We start from the raw sequence: 21,357 nt of genomic DNA, 5'->3' as shown, positions 1-21,357 counted from the left end.
TTTTAGAGCTGTGTAAAAGGGGCGACAAAGACCAAATCAGGATGATTTTTAATGTTGTTAAGCTTTTTAATATGGTACATTTGAGGTTTGATGCTTTTGGCATCTGCACAATTACTGAAGTAACCACAAACACATCATTACATGACATTACTGTGAAATAGCAGAAATCTTTTAATCAGTTCATATAAAAATCTACACACAGTCAACACAGAAGCCAACCCACCTGTTGGCTGCAGCGCAATTTGTATATTTCAGCTCCCAGCGCTGTGTTTTCCTGAAAGGCTTTGTCCTTCTGCTCTCGCTCACACTCAGCTTCCTCCAGAGCCTGAGTCAGCTTGTTATCAAACCTGTATGAACGCATACAAACAGCAGGAGGATTTTGTATTCACTATGATTACACATCATATTTGTAAAGAAGTATATATCGACAATTTTTGGCAGTGTATCACTTTTTGACACATCTCATTTGTTTGATGGCGGGAAAAGTGAAATTAACTTTATTAATTGAACAGGGGGATGTTCTGTGTTCTAGTAGTTGCAATTTCAGCAGAAAAGAAAAGAGACAAAGTCTTGATTCATAGTTAAATCTCCCTAGAATATTAAAGAAAAAGGGGGGAAAGCTAGAAGTTTTTTCCAACAGAAGAAAATAAAACAATAACAATAATATCAGAGGGTCAGAGGAAAATATTTTCTTGGAAGATATAATTATTATTAGTAATAGTAGTAGTAGTAAATAAACTCAGACAAATAATTCCACACAGGCACTCGAAGGAACCGACATTCAGAAACACACGACACAAGATAAAACTAAGGATTATACCAGAAATGCAGAAAAATACAAAGATACACAGCTGCATATTGATATGACAAATCATAATCTTAGCTGATATGAAAGAAAGTTATACAGCGTGGGGTTAAAACAAACCTTCTCTGCTTGCGGTCCAGTTCATGTATGCGGCTCTGCAGACTGTCGGTAAGGACCCGGGCATCCTGAAGGTCAGAGGTCAAATGACGACAGTGACGTTTCACCTCTGTCACACTCCTCCTGGACTGCTCCAGCTGGGCCTGCAATGTCGCCACCTTCACAAAAACAGAGTAACATTACAAATCATAACTTTAGTAATAATAAGTAACTTCAGAAACTAATCACCCATCAGTGCTCTGTTCACCTTTCAGCATCCTGTCTCACCTTGGCATCGAGCTCTTGTCGAGTTTGTCTTTCTGTCTCAAGTTTTTCCTCTGTCTGCTTCAGTCGTCTGCAAACAAATTCCATCTCTGTCTGGCAACACTCCAGCTGCATGACCAGTTCAGTTTCTGCAAGATGTGGAGGAATGGATATGACTTTGTTGGAGTCACTTTATACGTTGTGACATTTCTCTATTTTAACACTAGATTTCATGTGTGATAAAATAAGATATTTATGAATAATTTGATTCATTTTTTGAGTTTTGCAGATTGTTCTTTTGGTGAGTTCAAATCAAATGGTAAATGGAATGGTACTTATATAACACCTGTTAGTCAATATGAACACTCAAACTCCTTTCTACTATACAGTGGGGCAAAAAAGTATTTAGTCAGCCAGCGATTGTGCAAATTCCCCCACTTAAAATGATGACAGAGGTCAGTAATTTGCACCAGAGGTACACTTCAACTGTGAGAGACAGAATGTGAAAAAAAAATCCATGAATTCACATGGTAGGATTTGTAAATTCTTTACAAATCCTACCATGGACAACTCTTTACCTGTCACTGCTCCTCTCTGACTCTCCTTAGCCTGAGCTTTCTGCTTCTCCTCCTCCAGCTGCTTCTCCAGGGTCTCCATGGTCACTTTACACTGATCTAGGCGAGCCTATAGTTAAAAAAGTACCGAGGTAAGTAACAGGACTTGTAAACTGAGTAACAAGTAACAGGATTTTTTTGTCTTACCTGCAGGTCTTTGTTCTCCCTGCTGAGTCGAAGTCTCTCTGCCCTCTCCACATCCAGAGCCTGGCCCACGGCATCGCCGCGGAAACGCTCATCACTCAGTTCAGATGTCACAGCTGTAACCTGCACATAGATCACAACATGAGTTTGTTTGTGCGTGTGTGTGTGTGTGTGTGTGTGTGTGTGTGTGTGTGTGTGTGTGTGTGTGTGTGTGTGTGTATAGGTGTGTCTGTGTGAGAATACAAACCTTGGTTTCCAGGCTGTCTGCAGTCTGCCTCAGCTCATTTCTCTCCTTCTCTGATTTCTCTAGGCGTCGTCTCAGAACTGATATTTCATCCTGACAAAAATGGCAAAATAGAAAACTCACTGTGACTGAAACATCATTGTGATTATTATCACTGTACACTCGTTCACTGAAACCAAAATCCACCTATTAGATGCTGGCACTGCTACAGCTCACTGAACTTCCATTATGAACACTACGCAGCCTTATAATTGTTCTTCTTGTCTCGAGTGCACAAAAATATAGCTTCAAAAACAATTCATACAGCGTTGGTACTTTGTCATTTAAGATGGACTGCTTAATTACTTTGCATGAAATTAAAACCACAGGCATGTACGTTTAAGTCAACGATTATAGCAATAGAAGCTCGAGTTATAAATTGTTGCGTCTATTCTAACTAAGAGAGAACCCACAGCAACTTTTGCTCACAATGAAAAGATGTAATTATGTTTACTGAGCCTTGAGGCACGGCTAGGCAGTTTTCATATGTAAAATTGATAAATGTACACATTTATAAGACTGGAATAATCAACCAGCCTATGAGTGTTGCAGTTTCTCAATCATAACCACCACTTGCTTGAGGCTTCATAAGAGGACTTCACTAACCAGCAGTGTTGGGACTAACGCGTTATTAAGTAACGCGTTACAGTAACTACGTTATTATTGTGGTAACGAGCACGGTAACTAGTTATTATGCCAAAATCAGGAACGCGTTAGTCGTTACTGGGATTTAGATAGGGTCGTTACTCGTTACTTCGTGTGGTGGCTATCGCGGAGCTTCCACAGATTCAGTAACATTAGCAAGTGGTGGAAGCCAGCAGGTGGATGAAGGAAAGGGGACGCAGAAGGAAAAGAGACCCGAGGCGGCCGCCGGTCCAAGTGTGAACTGAAATTCAGGTAAGAAGTTATGACCTGCAGTCTCTCTGGGTCAGATATGAACCAAGTTTAGGTGGAGTTTATTTTCGTTATTCTGGCTTTTTCCGTACTGCGTGCTAGCTAGCATGACGGAGTTTCTATACAGCTGGGTGGTGCTATGAAGTTAATGATGTTAAACTTTATTTTGTTCATAAGTTATTAGAGTTGTCAACCGTCCTGTCTGGTATTCAGAGAAAATATTACGCGTTTCTTATTGAGGTGAAAAGGAACAGTTTGTCCCGTAATTCAGCTACAATGAAAAAGGCACAAAGCTGGAGTTATTCTGTGTCTTTGCTGCACAGCTGCCTCTTCTTCTCTCATTCTCCACCCTCCCTCTCCCGTTTCTACTTCAATCATGAAAACTGATCAATGATCAGCTGATCGGCTCTCTTGTTTGTTTATCGCTCACTTTGCGCCGAAAGAGGAAACCAGCGGATGTCGCGCTAAACAACAGCAGCACTTTTAAGCTTGATCAGCTGTTGTTAGAATTTATTTAATATTACTTTCTACTATCAGCTGATGTTTGCTGGAGCCACAGCTGCAAAAAAGCTGCTGGTCATGATATGGTTTGGTTATCTGGTGAGAGGGAAACATGAAGATGAAACCAGGAGATGTCCTTACTGGATCATCAGAGCTGAACAGGTGATGGAGAAACAGGTTTACCTTTTAGGTGACATGAATGAGTTGAAGGGAAGTTATGAACTGTTTCTGAGAGACAAATAACCCCAGGATCCTTTTTTAGGTAGCTGACAGCTGGTAACTGTGCAGGTGCGGATCTAGCAAAGTTTTGCCAGGGGGGCATGTAGGGCATTAACAGGGAGAGGTGGGCGCAAAGAAATACTTTTCTTTCTTATTCTCATTTCAAATGTCTAGCTTTTAAAAAATAATTATCTGAATCTTACAACAAACGATTGATAGATTGATGCATATATACCATCAGAACAGTGTACATCACTGTCACAATAGTGTTTATTTTCATTCAAAGGCTTTATGATTTTTCCTATAATGGTGGGCCGGTCTCTAGTCAAAATGCCCGGGCCAATTTTCTGTCCCAGTCCAGCCCTGTATGCAGCTCATCTGCAGTCTGGTGTTACCTACATCTTCCTATTCAGAAGGCAGAATTTCCGAGTTCTGAGTACAATCGAAAGCACCACGACTGCAGTTTTTGTGTTGGATGTAAAAGGCGCACATGACGCTGTGACGTAGGCTAGAATCATGGAAGCAGTCAATGACGGTCCAGGCGTGGGATTTCTCTTGTGGAAATATGCACATTATCGTTTCCTTTCTATTGGTAGGTGGCACAGTGCACTGTGGCAAGTAAGCAAGCTAGAAGACTGGCAAAGTTATGGAAGAAACACATTAACAAGAGAATTCTGAGTAAAACCAAAGTTACTTTCCCTAGTAACTAGTTACTTTGAAAGTAACGAGTAACTTGAAGTAACTGAGTTACTTTTGAGAGAAGTAACTAGTAATGTAACTAAGTTACTATTTTAAAGTAACTTACCCAACACTGCTAACCAGTGACTCCAAAGTGGCAATGTTCATCATTACATACAGTCTGTACAGACCCTGGATATTTCACTTTACTCTCACAGTGGTGTGTACCTTTTACTAGGCCAAATGGTCATGGCACTTTATGCTGAAAATATAATCTGCTCCTGGGCAGTGACGATGAAGACAAAAGTCCGACATGGCAAAAAGCACCACCTACTGATCAGTCCTGGAAATTGCTGGGAAAAGTCGATTCACCCACACAGAGCAGGACATGACTTTACCTTGTGTAATCTTCTCTTAATGTTCTCAAAAACATTGTTTTGGTCTCATATACTATATTTCAATGTATGTTTGCACATGTTTCAATACATTGGTGCACTCCTTCCCCTTTTTTTCCTATCAAAATATAAAATAATTAATAGTGAGGCAAGATTTTTGCAAGTACTTTCTGCTCACTTGCCATTTCATTGCATTACAGTTAAATAAGACTAACATATAAGAAAAAATACAATAACACATTAACACAGCTCTAAGCAAATCCACAGTGGTGTTAAGGACATCGCCTTGTAAGAGTCCCACATAGTTTCCACCTTGTGGTATTCTGCGAACATTTAGTGAAGCACCGATACAGTGTATAGGATATTCCATCCAGGACGCTACAATACATGAAGACATTTGTCACTTTGTGCATTACAGTGTCATCTGAATGTTGCCAAAAAATGCTTTGCTACCTTCCAACAAACGCATTATCTAACCCTCTGTCTTTCCCTGATAAGAATGAGCTAGAAAGTTTACAGCAGAAACTATTGTACTTTGCAATGTTAATAAGTTGATATTCTAAGATTTGTAAGCTATTTACCAGATTAAGATGCTTTTATATTTGTCCATTTAACTCCTAAAGCTAAAAGATTAATGCTAATACATATATATACATTTAAGAAACATATTACTAAAATACACATGTATACGTTTGCCTTAATTTGGAGACATTGAGCAAGAAAATCAATCACTCAGTCTTCATTTGTTTCATCTAAATCTCTGCAAAAAAGCAAATACATTTTTTCACAAAGTGTTTGAACACCTTCTGATAATTGTGATCATGTACCTCTTTGGCCCTGAGCCTCTCATTATCCATGTTGACATCAAGGAGAGGACGCACACTGCAGAAAAGTTTCCACCAACTCCACTTGGACACGACCCTGAGAGCCCGAAGGTTCCTCTGCAGACAACTCACTGCCATCTGCTGCACCTGGAGACAGACGGGCACATGCACACGCACACACACACACACAAACACACACACACACACACAATGTGTGAGTTTAACCTACAGCTGAGCTCAGTCTCCTTTTAAAGCGACAGATAAAACCATTAAATGCCATTGCAACAAAATGTAAAAAAATATAAATAAAAAAGTTTCATTGAGACCTGAATCAACACATTCATTTTAAAGTGATATTACCTTAAACTGAAATACTATTATACTAGTACAATAATTTATGCAATAACTAGTGATGATTACTTGCTAAGGTCAAAGGTCAAGGAGTGCAAAGCATCCATAAAAAAAGAAACACATAAAAACTGTAAAAGATAAAGCAGACACAAAGAGACTCAAAGTGATCACAAGGAGATGCAAAACAACCACACAAATCATAAAACACTTCCAGTAATGCAAAATGACCGACAAGACACACAAACAGCTACTAAAAAAGGAAAAAACACCAAGAGAGATAAAAAAAAATTAAAACACATGAAGAGCAAAGAAAACAAATAAACAACTCCCATCTAAAACCACCATGCAAAGCATAACACCGCTACATAAATGCAAAATGACCACAAAGAAGTACAACCTATGAAAAGAAAAAACACAAAAAGAAAGTGCAAAAAAAGGCACCACAAAAAGTTTGAAAACAACAACTCTCAAAAAGAAACAAAAGTTGTAAAGTTAAAGGAAATGCTAACAGCTGCATTTAAAATACATGATGTACAATTTTTTCTACCGGTAAAGTCAAAGCTCCTGTTTGTGTTCATGTATATATTAAAAATATCTCACTGGGCACTTATGGCTACCAATTGGAAATTTGGCGGTTCGATTAGTCAGTAGTAGGAATCGAGAACCTGTTCTTATAGAGAACAGTAGTCCAGTTCTTTGGAATTGTTAGTCAGCTTACTTATTGATGACACTTATTGGTTCTTGCGCTCGCACTACAATCAGTTGATTTAAGTTCATGAGTCGGAGGAAGAAAATAGTGCCGCAGTCTACACCGTAGATAAGGACATTACTTTTATTTATATTGCACAAAAGGACAAGCGTGCAATGTTCAAACTGCATCCAGGACAGAAACAGACACATTATGTTTGCGCTATAAGCGCTTTGGGGTCCTTGGGGACTGAGTAAAGCGCTATACAAATGCAGGCCAGGCCATGTTGCTAAGTGCTAACATGCGCAGACAGCATACTAACTAACACTAAGCTAGCCAAGAGCCCAGAATGATATTAAAGCTGAGTGAATGCCAACCCAAGCCCAGCACCCAGTCCTGTTGGCTTTGTGTTCTACTCAGAGAGGTTTTGTGTAATTTCTTTGATATGCTCTTTAGCGATGGTGGTGACACTCAAAGGGGAGCCAATGAGAAATTCGTATCAATTCCATCAATTCCCAGTCAGCAGTGCAGAAGGCAAGCTCACAGAGACATAAGTACCTTGAGTTTGCGATATTTCTGACGGGCAAGATGTCCCAAACAGGCAGCCTGTAGGTGGACCAGCCAACCAGTGACCTGCTTCTCCCTCTGCTGCTCCAGATAGCACAACACACCTCGCTTCATAAACACCTAATGCACAACGGGGGGAAAAAATGTATGAGCCATATCAGCACGAAATAAATTCAGCTGTTCGAGTACAAACATGTTCTTACCCGGCTGGCACCCACGAGGATGCTCTTTTTATCCACATCCAATTCAACCAGCAGCTCTTCCACTGCCTGACACATAAGCAAACACAAAAAAGATGTTTACATGACATGATGCTGAACAAGAAAGGGAGCTGCTGCCATGTGCCATCTGACCTTTCTCTCATCGTGGCTGACAAACACTGAAGCGTAACGTTTCATGACTGAAGGAGCGAGAGCCTGGAAATGACACCTGAAATCCCCCAGAGTCATGTGCTCTGAATAACCTGCAGACAAACATGGCCACAGATTGATTTTTTAATTTGCATCAGGAATATTTGGAAAAAGGGCGAGAACATATATATATATATATATATATATATATATATATATATATATATATATATATATATATATATATATATATATATATATATATATATATATATATATATACATACATACATACAGGTATGTGTGTGTGTCTCTGTGTGTGGAAAAAAAAACCCACTCGGGGGGTCTTGATCCTTCAAGTTTTACTCTCTCTCTCAGCTATGATCCTATCTCTCAGGTCAGTCACTCTCGCACTCAACACCTTCAACGCACCTGTTGTTCTTGGGTACCAAGCCCCAAGAACAACAGTTGTGTGGGGATAATGACTTCTCCCCCCTGACGTGATGTCAGGTTTTGTGTTCACCTTGTCAGTCTCTAGTTGTGATAGGAGTTGTTTCTTCCAGATATCGGAATACCAAGCTGCTAGTTGTTTTTCCATTAATGTATATGTTGGGTGTCATAGATTCCAAATAATAGATGTGATTTACTCTGAAAGATAACATATTTTACTTGCAGAATATTTGCCTTTTAAACATGTACAACAGAACAATAACCCTAACCCTAGAATGGTCACTAATAGCTTTGTACTTGGTTTACACACAGTGTTACAGCTTGAAATATTAATGCATGAGCATGCATACCTATGCGGTATAGCTGCAGAGCTGACAGGATCTGTGTGGAGTGCAGTTGCACCCTGAGGGCTGGGATGTCAAAACTTCCATTGTCAGTCTTTGCACTGACACACTGCAGAAACACTGGCCTGGCTCGACGGATCAGATTGATAAGAGCATCCTGCATGGTGGGAAAAGCAGCAAAGAGGGAAGGAATCCAGTTACACTACAGAAATAGATGAGGATTTGATAGTGAATGCTCTGGAAACTTACTGCCTGGAGTTTTACTGCAATACACTGGGAGTGTCTGCGTATCGCTGCCATTCCCCCACTGAATGTCTTCCTGATGGTGCCATTCCTCTGCAAAGAGCGCTGGCTGCCACCCTCTAGTCCCCCCAGAGCCCGACACAGGGGGGGCAGAGAAATTCTTGGGGTGAACATGGCTTTCACAACCCCTCTGGGGAGGGCAGAGACACACTATCACAGGATGTCAAAAACATGTTTTTAACATCACTACAAGTGTGTAGCTGGTATGTGCTGTGAGTAAATGAATCATGCATGGATGAACCACACTTGTTCATACCTACTAATTAACAGTTGTTAATTACTTCATCAACGGTATATGGGCAGTCTGTTCCATGAAGTTATATAAAAACTTTCTGGGCAAGGAATTCCCAAAGTCCTGGAGCAGTGCTTCATGCTTCCTGAGATGAATATCTGTGCTCACTGCTACTTTTTAAAATGGTTTCTTAGCAAGAAAGTGTCCAGATGGAGAAGTTATTAAAAACATTCCCCTTCTCTAGATTTTCTTTCTTCTGTGCTGCCAAAACACCTGAATTTGTTTCCCTAAGGTTAATAAAAACTTTTCTTATCTCAGTTTAATCTAATTTAAACACAGTACAACTATGTGCATATGTTCAGTTTAAACACCAATATTAAAAGGAGACAGTAGCTTCTGAAAGAGGAAAGGAAACCTGTTCCTTTTACAGGGTCACAATAATTAGTTTTAGTTGGATATACAGACTTTTGACCATTTAATGACATCTAACACACCCTTTAACTGTTTGAAAGGCTTTCACCACTCTTTTAGTAAAATATTTTCCCAGGGCCATTTGCCAACTGGAGCCTACTAGAAGATATTCATTTAGACACGGCATCCTTGTGGGGCAGCCCCCAGGCCTCTGACTTACACAGTGGAGTTTTGGAGCAGACAGATGGTGTTCAGAGCAGATGGGTTGTTCTGGATGAGGCTGAACCATCCAGCCAGATCGTATCGGACAGGATCAGACCCCATCAGGTGCTTCACCTCACACTGCAGCAGCTGCTCACACTGTCGCACTGCAAGGACAAACAAACACAATTAATTCATCCTCTTTAAGTTATATGGCGCTCAAGTTTTCACTAGCAGTGTATTTTTTTACCCATGTTGCTGTAATACTGGCACACTCTTTCCACGGCCCTGTTTTCACAAGAGGCTGGCGTCACCATCTCCTCATCCAGAACCCATAAAAGACCTCTGCGGTCTTCATCTGCTGCGCGGACCTGAAACAAACACACACACACACGTACGTTTCAAGCATACATTGGGTTAAAGCATGATGATTTTCTATTGGTCAGATGGAGGATACAATGAAAAGTGAAGTAGAAAAACATTTTTATGCTAAAAGTCACAGTACATGTCATTTCTTGAACAAGATAAATGCTGGCAAACGAGCACTGTTCTTCTGGCTTCTTTTAAGGGGAGTAGTAAGGACAGACTGTAATAATAATGACAAGGAGGAAAAGTATTGGTGCGCCTCTCAGGCTACATAACCTCCAGTTGTAGGTGCTGCTGGTGAAACTATTCCCTCTGTTAATAATCGAACCCAACTCAGACAAGTTTGTCAACTTTTGATAAACTGTTATTTGGGTTGTTGCAGCAGGGCAGGGGATGATTTTAGGTAAAACTAGAAGTCTCACAAGCCTCGTAGTCTCATGCGTTCAAGACAAGTTATTTCTGGAGTCTCTAGAGCTGTTATCATATAACATTATACGTCAGAAATTTAAATGAGACAACTTTAAGATTCCTGCGTAAAGTTGGAAACATCAAACTCCTGGTAAGATGTCATGGCTGTTATCCTCATGCTCACATTTACGTCTTTTTACGTCACATTGCTGCGTACCTGTGGAGGTGGCTGGTCAATGGCAGAGACCACCTCGGCCGGGCTGGTCTCTGGACATTCAAACTCCACGTGGATCTTCTCCTGCAGCAGACAAAACATAAAGTCGTTCCGGCAAATGTATTTTTCTCACCTATGTACTTTTCTCACTCAGTAATAATCGGTTTAACTCATTTTTGTGTGTCATTTTCATCAAATCGGAACATATTTGTTGTAGATCTAACAATTGTATTGGTTTAATCTCAGTGAAATTGCCTCTTTTGTTAATCTTTCATCTTTGACAGACATGCATCACGACTGTGAAGATATCCCAAAGATATTAGCATACTCAGTGAAAACCAGTTAGGGCTTAAGTTCAGGGGGTAAAACTGGTACTCTTTTGTTAAAGCTGGTGTTAGTAAAGGCTGAGCAGAAAGGATCCTGGACACATTCCAGTGTGGCTGACATTTTAAAATTGCTGTGTGTGAATCCCATTCTGGCCACTTGCACATGTGAGAAACAGATCTCTTCTGGTCTGCAATTCTGTTTTTTAATGTGTGTAATTGTTATACAGATTGTTATTTTATTGATTTTCTTGTGTTTTAAAGCTCCAAAGAGGGATTGGCTATGAAAACTCTCACTCGGACCGTAAGTGCTGTTGCCTGTAAGCTGAACATGAACCAGTGCTGTATACTGGTACACAAGAGAGGGCAGCAAAACAGAGGCAAAAGTTATGGCATCAGGTTCTCAAACACAATAATTGGGTCACAAGATAACAGACTAAAACATAAACAAGTAAAACAAAGATGACAGAGTCTGTTAAAGGCAGAGAGTCTGTTCCAGTTAAGGATGGGAATCGTAGTAAGTTTGCCTGCCTGTCGATACATCTTATCGGTTCTTGCACTCTTGGTACAATCAGCTGATTTCAGCTTGTGTGTCGGAGTAGGAAAATAGTGGTGCACTTTTATTTTTAAATACGGTGCTGTTTGGTCTGTGTAGAATAATAACTTGGTAATCAACGCCTGTATTTACAGTATTTTATCTGAAATTTTTTTTTTTTTTTTGCGAATTTTTCAAAGGAAAGGCCCATGTGATTTCTGTCATCATTTGCTGTATTTTCCTTTATTGTTTTAGATGAGTTATTGATTAAACTGAATCTCTTTAAGGTTTTGTCAATAGAATGATTCATTGAAAAACTTGAAACTTGAAAAACAGTGCATGTGATTCAACGTTCTGATCGGTGTCTCAATGTTAGAGTCAAAACCAGCAATTCCAACCTCATGACCTCAATAAAGAAGTCAGAGGGATATTATAAGCAATTAGGATCTTCCTGGGATCATGAATGTCTACATAAAACTTTATTTATCCTGTATGTACTCATTATTTTTACAGCATCGATCTTCTTTCAAGTCCTTCCTTTTGGGAAGCACCTTCAGCAGATCATCTGCCTCCATCTCACCCTGTCCCAGCGTCCTCTATCACACCGAACCTCTGTATGTCCTCTTTCACTACGTCCATGGATCTTCTCTGTCATCTTCCTCTTTTGCTCCTGCCTAGCAGCTCCATCTTCATCATCCTTTGTCTAATATATCCACTATCTCTCATCAGCATATGCTCCATTCATCTCAGCCTCACCTCTCTGAATCTGAACTCCTGATTTTTAGTCCTGTCCATCTCACTCCCTTCCAATGAACTGAACATCTTCAGCTCTGCCACCTCATTTGCAAACCATACATCACAGCAGGTCTCACTACCATCTACCATCTCACTACTACAAACTTTCCATTTAGCTCTTGCTGCTATCCTTCTGTCACAAATCATCCCTGACACTTGCCTTCACCCATTCCACCCTGCTTGGGCTCTTCACCTTTCTTGTGCACTGTTTGTTGCTTTGGGTGGTTGATCTCACATATTTAAACTCATCTGCCTTCAGTATCTCTGCTTCTTGCATTTTCACCTGTCCGTCTGTCTCCCTCTCATTCACACACACATATTCTGTCTTCCTTTAACTGACTTTCATTACTCTTCTCTCCAGAGCATACCTCCACCTCTTCAGGCTCTCTTCCACCTGCTCCTTACTCTTGCTGGAGATGCTAATGTCATCTGCAGACATTATAGGTCACAGATACCTATCGCCACCTTGAACCCATCTGTCACTTGTACCAGGCACCTCATCACTGCCTCTCCATCCTCATACATGTCCTGGACCACCCTCACATACTTGTCTGTACCTCCTGACTTCCTCACATTGTCACAGTTCCTCTATCATGTCTGATATCCTCTGTACTTCATCAATGCTCTCAAAGCAAACATCACATCTGTAGTGTTTTTTCTCAGCATGAGGTCATACTGCTGCTCACTGACCATCACCTCTCTTGTTGACCTAGCTTCAACAAGTCTTTACTACATCTTCATGGTATGGCTCATCAACTTTATCCCTCTGCAGTTACTACAACTCTGCACACTAGTCTTGTTCTTCACAATCTGTACTAGTACACCTCTTCTCCACTCCCCAGGCATCCCCTCACTCTTCACGATTTTGTTAAACAGACTAGTCAAAAAGTCCACTGCCCTCTCTCCCAGACATCCCTATACCTGCACAGGTATGTCATTTGGACCAACCTATTCTCTTCACATTTTCCCAAACGTCCTTCTTACTAATCGTCTGCACTTCCTGATTCACTAACTGTCCCCATCAATCCTCCTGTCTCGTTTTCTACATTCATCAGCACCTAAAAGTGCTCCGTCCATCTTCTCAATACTCTTTTCAGGCTTTAGAAACTGAGTTTTTATGTGTAAGTGTGCATTACTCACAGAAGATGATCACTCAGCTTGAAAGATGTAACTGTACACTGAGTTACCTGAGCGTATCTCTCGAGTGTATGTGTGAACGTATGTGAGTGGTAATGCTCCAGCAGCCTCTCTTGTAGGTAATTGTGGCAGAACTCGGACCAGCTGGCTCCTCTCTCCTCTGCTGAGTGTCGTGGGTTCCTCAGGCCTGGCGTGTCCACCACCATCACAGAGGCTAGCATCAGCTGCTGACTGCTCAGCGCCCTGCCCACAAAACACAGCCTGATTGAGTTTTACAGTTCTTTATATGTTTGTTCTTCATTCACATATCTGATGCATGAATATACAGTAGAGGGAAGGATGATCATGTGATAAGGCCCCCCTCAGTAGCGTGGTAATTACACAAAACAACAGGCGGCTGCTATAAGCACATGAAGCTGGAAACAGAAGTACAGATCAATGCGTCAGACTGTCTGCAAACTTTGTAAATGGTACACACAGATGTAGCTTGAGAAAAAGAAAGCAACATTAGCTCCTCTTATTTATTTCCCCTCATTTTCAACTCCAGGTGTTCAAACATTTGGACTTCTGTGTTCGAAGCCTTCCTTATAATCTCATATCGAGCCATTAGGCAACCCCTCAATGAAACGAGCAGTCAGTTTTAATGTTCTTTAAAAGCCAGCTGTCTTCTTACTGGCTGCTCTCAAAAATAGAAGGTTTTGAACAGTGGGCATTAGTGGTCCTGAGCCTGAAATCATCATATTAGGGATATCCCTTCGTTGTCACATCATACAGAGTAGAAGAGTAGAAAAGTGATCAGAAATTGAGTTTTCAGACTCAGATTGATTGCAGGGTAATTTGGGCCATGTTTAATATAGTCTTCAATCACTGTAGCAGAAAATATATTAAAGATAATAAGAAAAAGCACAGTAAGCCATCGTAAAGCAAAGTCTAAAGTCATGAAGCCTTGTTAGGCAGCAGTTATGAAGGCAGACTGAGAGCTTGTGATGAGGCTGTGGATCGTGTATTTAATGAGATGCATCCAGACCTGTTGATGAGTGACACGATGGCAGTGAAGAGCTCTTCATAAAGTCCAGCAGCCATTCCATTGAGGCACTGAGCAGCTGTTAGCCTCGGACCTGCGCACAACAAAGTGAATAAGGACACACTTTTCTACTCGCGTTGTTTAATGTTCTCCTTTATCCTTAAAGGCTTTATCAGGATAAATCCACTCCTACAGCACGTTGTCCTTTCTCTAAAAATGCAACTCAAAGAAAATCTGGAACCTCTGAGAGGTTAAAGCAGGTATCTTTTATCCCTGCTTTTTGGGGCCTCTGAGCTTTTTTTTAGAAGTTAAGCAGGGCTATGATAGCCCTTTGGCTAAGTCTTGAGAGGCTTCGTGTCAGCTCTCACACTAGAAAGTCAACAAATGCTACAAGTAAAATATAGGTAGGCACCCATTCAAAATTCAGAGCAACTGAATGTGACTTCAGCTCTGTGCGTCTCCAATATCACAGGTCACCACTTCATTTAATTTTATTTGTCACTGATGACCTTTTGGTGACATTTGTCACAGTCTTAGCAACAAACTGCTCCTGTGTTGTTGGGTAGATTATTCACGGACTAATCAGCTCTGCTGATCGTATCTTTTGGCTGAAGGAAAGATGTTTGGGTGGTGGAAAGGCAATGAGGCTTACATGAGTAGCTTTAATTCTGTGAATTCTTTGCAGTGCTGATGTGTTATATTGTACTGACCACCAAAGATCCCATTCTATAAACACCAGTTCATATGCCAGATGGTGCCACACATTAGCTCTTGTAACAAGATGCTTGAAGTTGTCACTGGATCAGAAAATGGTAAAGTTCCCTCTAAACAATCAAAACTGTTGGAGAATAGTGAGCTGTGTTTAGTTGGAGTCCGCACTGATGGCCTTTATTGTTCAACATAGCAGTAAGCTGAATAATGAAATATCAAACAAATTATAAATGAAAAATTGTAACCACTAAAATATATTAATGAAGCAATCTCCCTATTCACTTCCATGAGCTTTGTTTTTTTTTTTTTGTAATGATCAGCAGAGATTGAAAGCACTGATAGTGTGCAACAGGATCCTCAAACACTCTCTAAACTTTCCGCTGCTGTTTTTCACATGCTGGCTTTAGTGTGTGCGCATCTCACCTTCCTCCGATTCTGCGGCACCGCTCCTCTCTCTGCTGCCCCCGGTGGCCCTCTGCAGAAGCTGTTGAAGGTGATGTTTGAATACTGCTGTGTGCAGATCATCACCTTCACATCCAAGCACACTGCTTGCCCTCTCAGCACTGTCAAAGTTCATAAACTGCCTCCTGCCCACTGCACAACCAAAGGGAAAACTCAAAGAGGATGTGATTATGACAGCATGCACTGAACATTAGTGATGGTCGGCTCAGCAATGAGTGAGAAATTTAAAGTAACTGGATCGGAGGTGGAGTGTTAGCTCGACACTATCAGGCTTTCCTAAAGAGAATCACTCTGTGTCTTGGGGTCAGTGTCTTGTCCAAGCCAGGGATCGAATGAGCAACCTTCCCATGGTTCTACCTCCTGAGCTACAGACAGGAGGTGTGTGTGTATGAGAGTGTGTAGTAACACTGTGTGACTCACAGTGAATCACTATGTTACCTTTACAGGCCCCAGCAGCTCCCAGATGGTAAATACCAGCCAGAACATGCCATATCGCCTTCTGCTCGCCGGGTGAGAAGCCCAGTGTTTCCATGGCACTCAGCAGCTTTGTGAAAGCAATGGATGCACGCTGTTTCTCCTCCACCTAAGAACAGTAAGAAAGGGAGAGGGGACAGTCTGTCTTTTCTGTTTTTGACAGCCAGATAATTAAATGAGGTGAGGGAACAGCTGAGTCACATCTTTCCATCTTATCTCCAATCACAGTCTAACTCTTTTTCCATGTGGTTTGACCACTTCACTTTCTATGTTTTGGCTCATTTTTCCATTTATATTACCTCAGAGCCTCATACTCACACAAGCATGCTGGGCAAAGGGACACCCAGAACTTTGAACTGAAGCAGAAGTGTTGGTCAATCTTCTAAATTAGAATTGTTCATTCACTGACTTCTGTCATTGTGTCAAATGCAGCGACCCCATCCAAATACGGTTAGTGAATGCTTGTGTCCCTATTTAGTTTTTCTCAGCTACCACACAAAGTACAGATTTATGATCTACAGGGATACAAAAGGGTTAGTTTTGTTGACTACCTTTGTGTTCCTCAGCAGCATTATCATATAGTACGAGTAGACATGAGCAGCCACATTGTGAGTGGGTGAAACCCCCAGCTGGGGCTATTCGCCAGCACTCATTTCAACTAGAATGATTATTAATAGAACCACGGTTCTCTCAGGAGAGCTATTTCTCACTCTGTGCAGTCTACGCAAGCACAACACCGCCCAGAGCCGGTGAGTTCCAAGCTGCAAGCTCAGCCTCAGGATATTTGTGGAGAAATAAAATTAATATTATTTATTATAATTATTGGTTTGATTTACTTTACTTGTTTTCCCATCTAGACAGTGCTGCACTTTATTTATTTGTTTTCTGTAGGAGGGGAAGGAATATTTATGATTTCTTATTTCATGTTGAAGAACTTTGTTTCAGAAATTTAAACCTTTTTGAGGAAAATGCTGCATCTGCATCTCTTTGCCTTCTATTAACATTTCCTGTAGGTTTAAATATCTTGGGTAAATTCAGTACTTTCTCTTTCCTTTAATATCCACAGAGCAGTTCTTTACAGTTTATTAAACAGGGACTGGACCAGCACACTAATGGTTCCCAATGCAAAGCAACACAAAGTAGTTCCATACATCAGAACACTTTCTGAACAGTAGCGGTCTCTGAGGCTGTGACCACAGCTGCAGCTGTGCTGTGACTATTCTGGCTCTGGCTGTTACACAGTGTACAGAACAGGTCACAGAAAAGCCCCCAAAAAGTGCAAAATATACAACATTTAAATTAGTTACTCGCTCTGCTGTAAAGACTTGATGGCATTAATGAAAAACACATGTTTGAAGCAGCATTCACGCAGCAGTGCCATCAGTTGTCATATATTACAGCGGTTCCAGAAAAATTCGGTCTAAAGTCTGAAAGTGATTTCCATTTTAGAGGAAGAGGGAAAAACACAACTTTCTCCTGACTTCCTTTGTTTCTTCTTCTGATAATCAGCAAATACGCAAGGTCACTGTGAACGCTCCTCTTCCACAGAACATCGTAAAATGTGAAGCTTAGGGAAGAAAACCTTACCCACGTTATTCATTTTCATTGAGTTTTCCTAGCCAGATATTACAAATGAATATTTCCCAGTTGCCACTGAATATAGCATTACACCTGTGTTCATGCAAAACAGAACTGCCCTGTGCTGGACTTCTCCACTTACGGTTATGTTGCCTGTTATACCATGACGTGTGATATAGTGGTAAAAAGAGACCCTTCTGATGCACTTACTGTACCTTGGCGGGATGAACAATACCAAAGGAGTTGAATTCAGAGAGCTGGTGTAGCTGCAGTTCGATCCTAATATAGAATCAGAAATGGGAAAATAGGTTGTTATGTGGCAAATCAGTAGCTCTATAAAGGAAGAATCTGCAACAAACACCTTCAGCTGCTGCTGCTTCAGCAGGACCACAACTAGAACATAAGAAGTTATGAGGGCTTAAAGATTTGGGGAAAATGTGGACAAATTAAAAAAGTGACAGATTTGAGTCCAACCCTACGATATCTACTTTGAGGGCCAGTAATGTTTCATAATGTGAAGGTAAATTTCCTGTTGCGTCATTAAATATGTTGAATAAATAGTGCATTTCTTAAACAAATCTGCCTATTAACCTTTACTGGAGATTACCTCATCTCTGCGCTGAGTCCTGCCAGCATCTGAGAGAAGACCAGGAAGTTACTTTCTCCCTGAATTTTCTGGCACACTTTCCATTTGTCCAACATCAAGGTCTGAATGATGGAGAAGCAGGACAAAAAGGAGGAAAAGGAACAGAAGTCACGAATCCCAATTTACACAGCCATGTTTGACTAACTTACATGGGTTTGTGTCTGGGCTACATGCCTGTAGGTGTCCAGCGGCGGCTTGTCCAGCATGGTTAAAATCCAATGAGAAAACCATAGCAAATCGAGACGACGCATCACTGTGCTTAGAGCTCACACAGCCAAAAGACCTCAGGATAGTGAACATAGCCTGAACACGCTCCACTAGTGAAAGAAATAGCAATAATCACAGTAGGGAAGTGTGGAAAGTTGAGGAAAACAGGCTGAAGCAAACATTTCAGCAAAATAAACCTACAGGCTCGCTAAAAACAGGACACCCTCTATTACATCGAAGGTTTTACCTCTCAGGACAGACTAAAAATAATCCTTCCTCGGCAGATTTTAAAATTACTTGAATGAGAGTAACACATGACATATCGCACATAGTTATAGTCATAGTTTATTTAACAAAACACTACTTGCACCTCACAATTTAATAGCTTACATTAGCTGTATTAACTTGAAGTAATCTTTATTGTGTGATACCGTCAGTCTCTCACAGAGAAATTTTGATCCACAAACTCCCTGAAAGGTTATTTTTCATCATTTTTCTTACATGTTGATGTGTATAACGTTCATTGAATATAGTTTTGGGATTCATTTAAGATTCATAGTTGTAGCGACTCACTCACAGTCACTGAAATGACAGACTAGTACCAGTTTCAAGTTTTAGTGCTGATCATTAACACTTTAAAAACCTAAACAGTTTTCATTTTTACAACGCACGCTCACCACTCATGTTCTCTCCTGCTGTGCCAGCTTGTTTGATAAGAGCATGTGTGAAGGTCTGACATGCCGTGGTCTTGCCCGTCCCGCTGCGTCCCAATGCACACACACTGTGATCCCTTCTGGTGCCAACCATAGACATGTAGACCCGTTTGACCAGGGCAGCCAGGGCAGGAGGAGCATCCCACACAGACTCCCCTCGCCGTGACTTTGGGGTCTAATAGAGAAAAAAAGAAGATAAACATAAAATGTTGCACATACTTAATAAGCTTTGTAGTTTCATAGGGTTACTGATCTGTAAATGTGTGTAAATTTTACCTTGCTGTGGGTCTGTAACGGGGGCCAGAAGTTGACCAGGTTTGGTCCTGCATGTGTCAGTGGAAGATTTGCTTTAGCTCGACTGGTCAGAGTGTGCAGAGCTCCACATTCATTCACGCTCTGCAGGTCACTCAGATCCTCACACAGGTCGAGCTCTGGTGGATTACACTGTGGAGGAACAGCATCTCCATTAATTGGTTCAAATGTGAAAGAGTTAGTCTCAGATTTCACACAGATTACACCCTGGGAAAACTGTTTTCTTCTGTCTTAGTGGAGATGCTTTATAGAGTTATTAAAAAATGCTGCCTTTTTAAAACTTTGATATCACTAATGTTATTGTTCTGGATTAAGATAAGATGACAAACCAAAATATGTTTATGTCTATACAAATTCCCAAACTATTTCAATTCAGCATCCTGAATGAAACAAAATGCTAATTAACCAAAAACTAAGATCATTTCAGTTTTTCAGTTTTGTTTATATAAATTAAATTATTATTTGAAATTATTCTTTCTTTCTCAGGATGTACCAAACTGTAGATTTTGCCGCTCCTAACATTGTAGCAGTTTCTTGGATGGGTTTTTTTTGTTTTTCGGTTTTCACCTGCATGGAGAGCTCCTTTTGTGCTGGTCCTGAGTCCTGTGACTCAGTGGTTTTGGTTTTTAATATTCTTTGATTCAGTTAGTGTCTGGTTGTATTTTAGTGATTTTTAGATCTTGGATTTTGTTTCTTTGCCTCCCCTGTGTTACATGTTTTCTTGTCTAGTCTCCCCGGTCTCTATGTCGTGCATCTCCTGGTCAAGTCTACATCTCCATGCCAGTCTTGTGTCTCATGTCCTGTGTTCAGTGTTTTGAGTTTTGCTTCCCCTTTGTCTCGTCATGTTTGGTTGCTCTCCTGCTGTTTCTCATTTCCTCGTTTGTTTTTCATAAATTTAGTTTATGGATTATTTCCCAGCAACTAAAGCTGCCACTTTAAGTATAAAGTGTCACACAGCCACACATGACAACTTTGGACACATGTTGTCTGTTTCACAGCAAAATCTTCCAAATGCAAGCACCACACCTCAAATCAACCCCAGCACTATTATCTGTTTAATTAAAAATGACATAACAAAGGAATTGCCCACACCTGCCCATGAAATAGGCTTTGACTCAATTGTCCAATTTTGGTCCTTTTCAAAAGTGGCACATGTTAAGGAGCTGAAACTCCAAAACTCTTCATCCAATTTGAATAAATAAATTGTAATCTTATGTCCCTTGAGACCTCCAGAACCACAAACTTCACTTGGTTCTTTTCAGGAACACCGTCTGAACCTCATCATGCTGAACGTATTCTACTTCTCATTGGATTTGTGTTTTGGCTGCGGGAAATTGTTTCTTTACTGATCTTTTCCTGCCTTATGTCACTAGACTTGATATGACTGCGCTATGCTGTTGCTGCTGACTCCAGTAAATTCCACAAGACATGCTGTGTAAGTAAATACAAACAACAACAGTTTAGATGCACCTCTGCAAAGCACAGATGTGCTCTCTTATGTATATGTATTTAGGGAGAAGAGGTTTTTTTAACCTCTTACCTTAACATTCAAGACTGGTGAATGTCTTGAATGTTTTCCACTAGTTTTCCATTTGTGAGTAACATAAAATTATTTTTGTCAATGTAGAATGATGGACACCAGACTGTTTGGATATGACCTTATAACCCTTCCAAGAAGCCTTTTCTGTCTTACCACAAATGTGAGTAGCAAACTGTTAAATGAATGATGACAAGGTCCTGTCATATGTCATATGTCCTGTGTTTTAGTTCATCTGAGGTTGCATGTACCCCAATTTAAAACCTACTGAGGACCAGATGATTTTGTATTCTTCCTGATA

The 21,357-nt window shown here is 40.6% G+C and overlaps 1 protein-coding gene across 10 annotated transcripts in view; it reads right to left on the bottom strand.

The window, feature by feature from the left end:
* The window catches only part of myo18b (myosin XVIIIB), a 99,311-nt gene that overhangs the window by 67,509 nt on the left and 10,445 nt on the right, over nucleotides 1-21,357 (bottom strand). For all 10 annotated transcript variants that reach the window (XR_014912788.1, XM_085414774.1, XM_085414772.1 and 7 more), the window contains 24 exons: nucleotides 19,484-19,651; nucleotides 19,172-19,382; nucleotides 18,462-18,604; nucleotides 18,249-18,349; nucleotides 17,857-17,920; nucleotides 16,028-16,172; nucleotides 15,551-15,721; nucleotides 14,420-14,510; nucleotides 13,443-13,635; nucleotides 10,606-10,686; nucleotides 9,865-9,985; nucleotides 9,634-9,781; nucleotides 8,717-8,900; nucleotides 8,474-8,624; nucleotides 7,677-7,786; nucleotides 7,527-7,592; nucleotides 7,315-7,443; nucleotides 5,721-5,864; nucleotides 2,171-2,260; nucleotides 1,927-2,046; nucleotides 1,744-1,849; nucleotides 1,190-1,314; nucleotides 926-1,080; nucleotides 224-347 (listed from right to left, as the gene is read on the bottom strand). Coding sequence is in view for 9 of the 10 variants with exons in the window: in XM_085414774.1 (XP_085270900.1) it covers nucleotides 224-347; nucleotides 926-1,080; nucleotides 1,190-1,314; nucleotides 1,744-1,849; nucleotides 1,927-2,046; nucleotides 2,171-2,260; nucleotides 5,721-5,864; nucleotides 7,315-7,443; nucleotides 7,527-7,592; nucleotides 7,677-7,786; nucleotides 8,474-8,624; nucleotides 8,717-8,900; nucleotides 9,634-9,781; nucleotides 9,865-9,985; nucleotides 10,606-10,686; nucleotides 13,443-13,635; nucleotides 14,420-14,510; nucleotides 15,551-15,721; nucleotides 16,028-16,172; nucleotides 17,857-17,920; nucleotides 18,249-18,349; nucleotides 18,462-18,604; nucleotides 19,172-19,382; nucleotides 19,484-19,651 (3,141 nt within the window). In the remaining variant the exon portion in view is untranslated. The remainder of the gene's footprint in view (nucleotides 1-223; nucleotides 348-925; nucleotides 1,081-1,189; nucleotides 1,315-1,743; nucleotides 1,850-1,926; nucleotides 2,047-2,170; nucleotides 2,261-5,720; nucleotides 5,865-7,314; nucleotides 7,444-7,526; nucleotides 7,593-7,676; nucleotides 7,787-8,473; nucleotides 8,625-8,716; nucleotides 8,901-9,633; nucleotides 9,782-9,864; nucleotides 9,986-10,605; nucleotides 10,687-13,442; nucleotides 13,636-14,419; nucleotides 14,511-15,550; nucleotides 15,722-16,027; nucleotides 16,173-17,856; nucleotides 17,921-18,248; nucleotides 18,350-18,461; nucleotides 18,605-19,171; nucleotides 19,383-19,483; nucleotides 19,652-21,357) is intronic.

This window comes from Rhamphochromis longiceps, linkage group LG7, assembly GCF_057381845.1.
Source record: "Rhamphochromis longiceps isolate RC_006_pf linkage group LG7, R_longiceps_female_GT1.1, whole genome shotgun sequence".
Classification (NCBI taxonomy): Eukaryota; Metazoa; Chordata; class Actinopteri; order Cichliformes; family Cichlidae; genus Rhamphochromis; species Rhamphochromis longiceps.
This window is presented reverse-complemented; position numbering and strand designations above follow the sequence as displayed.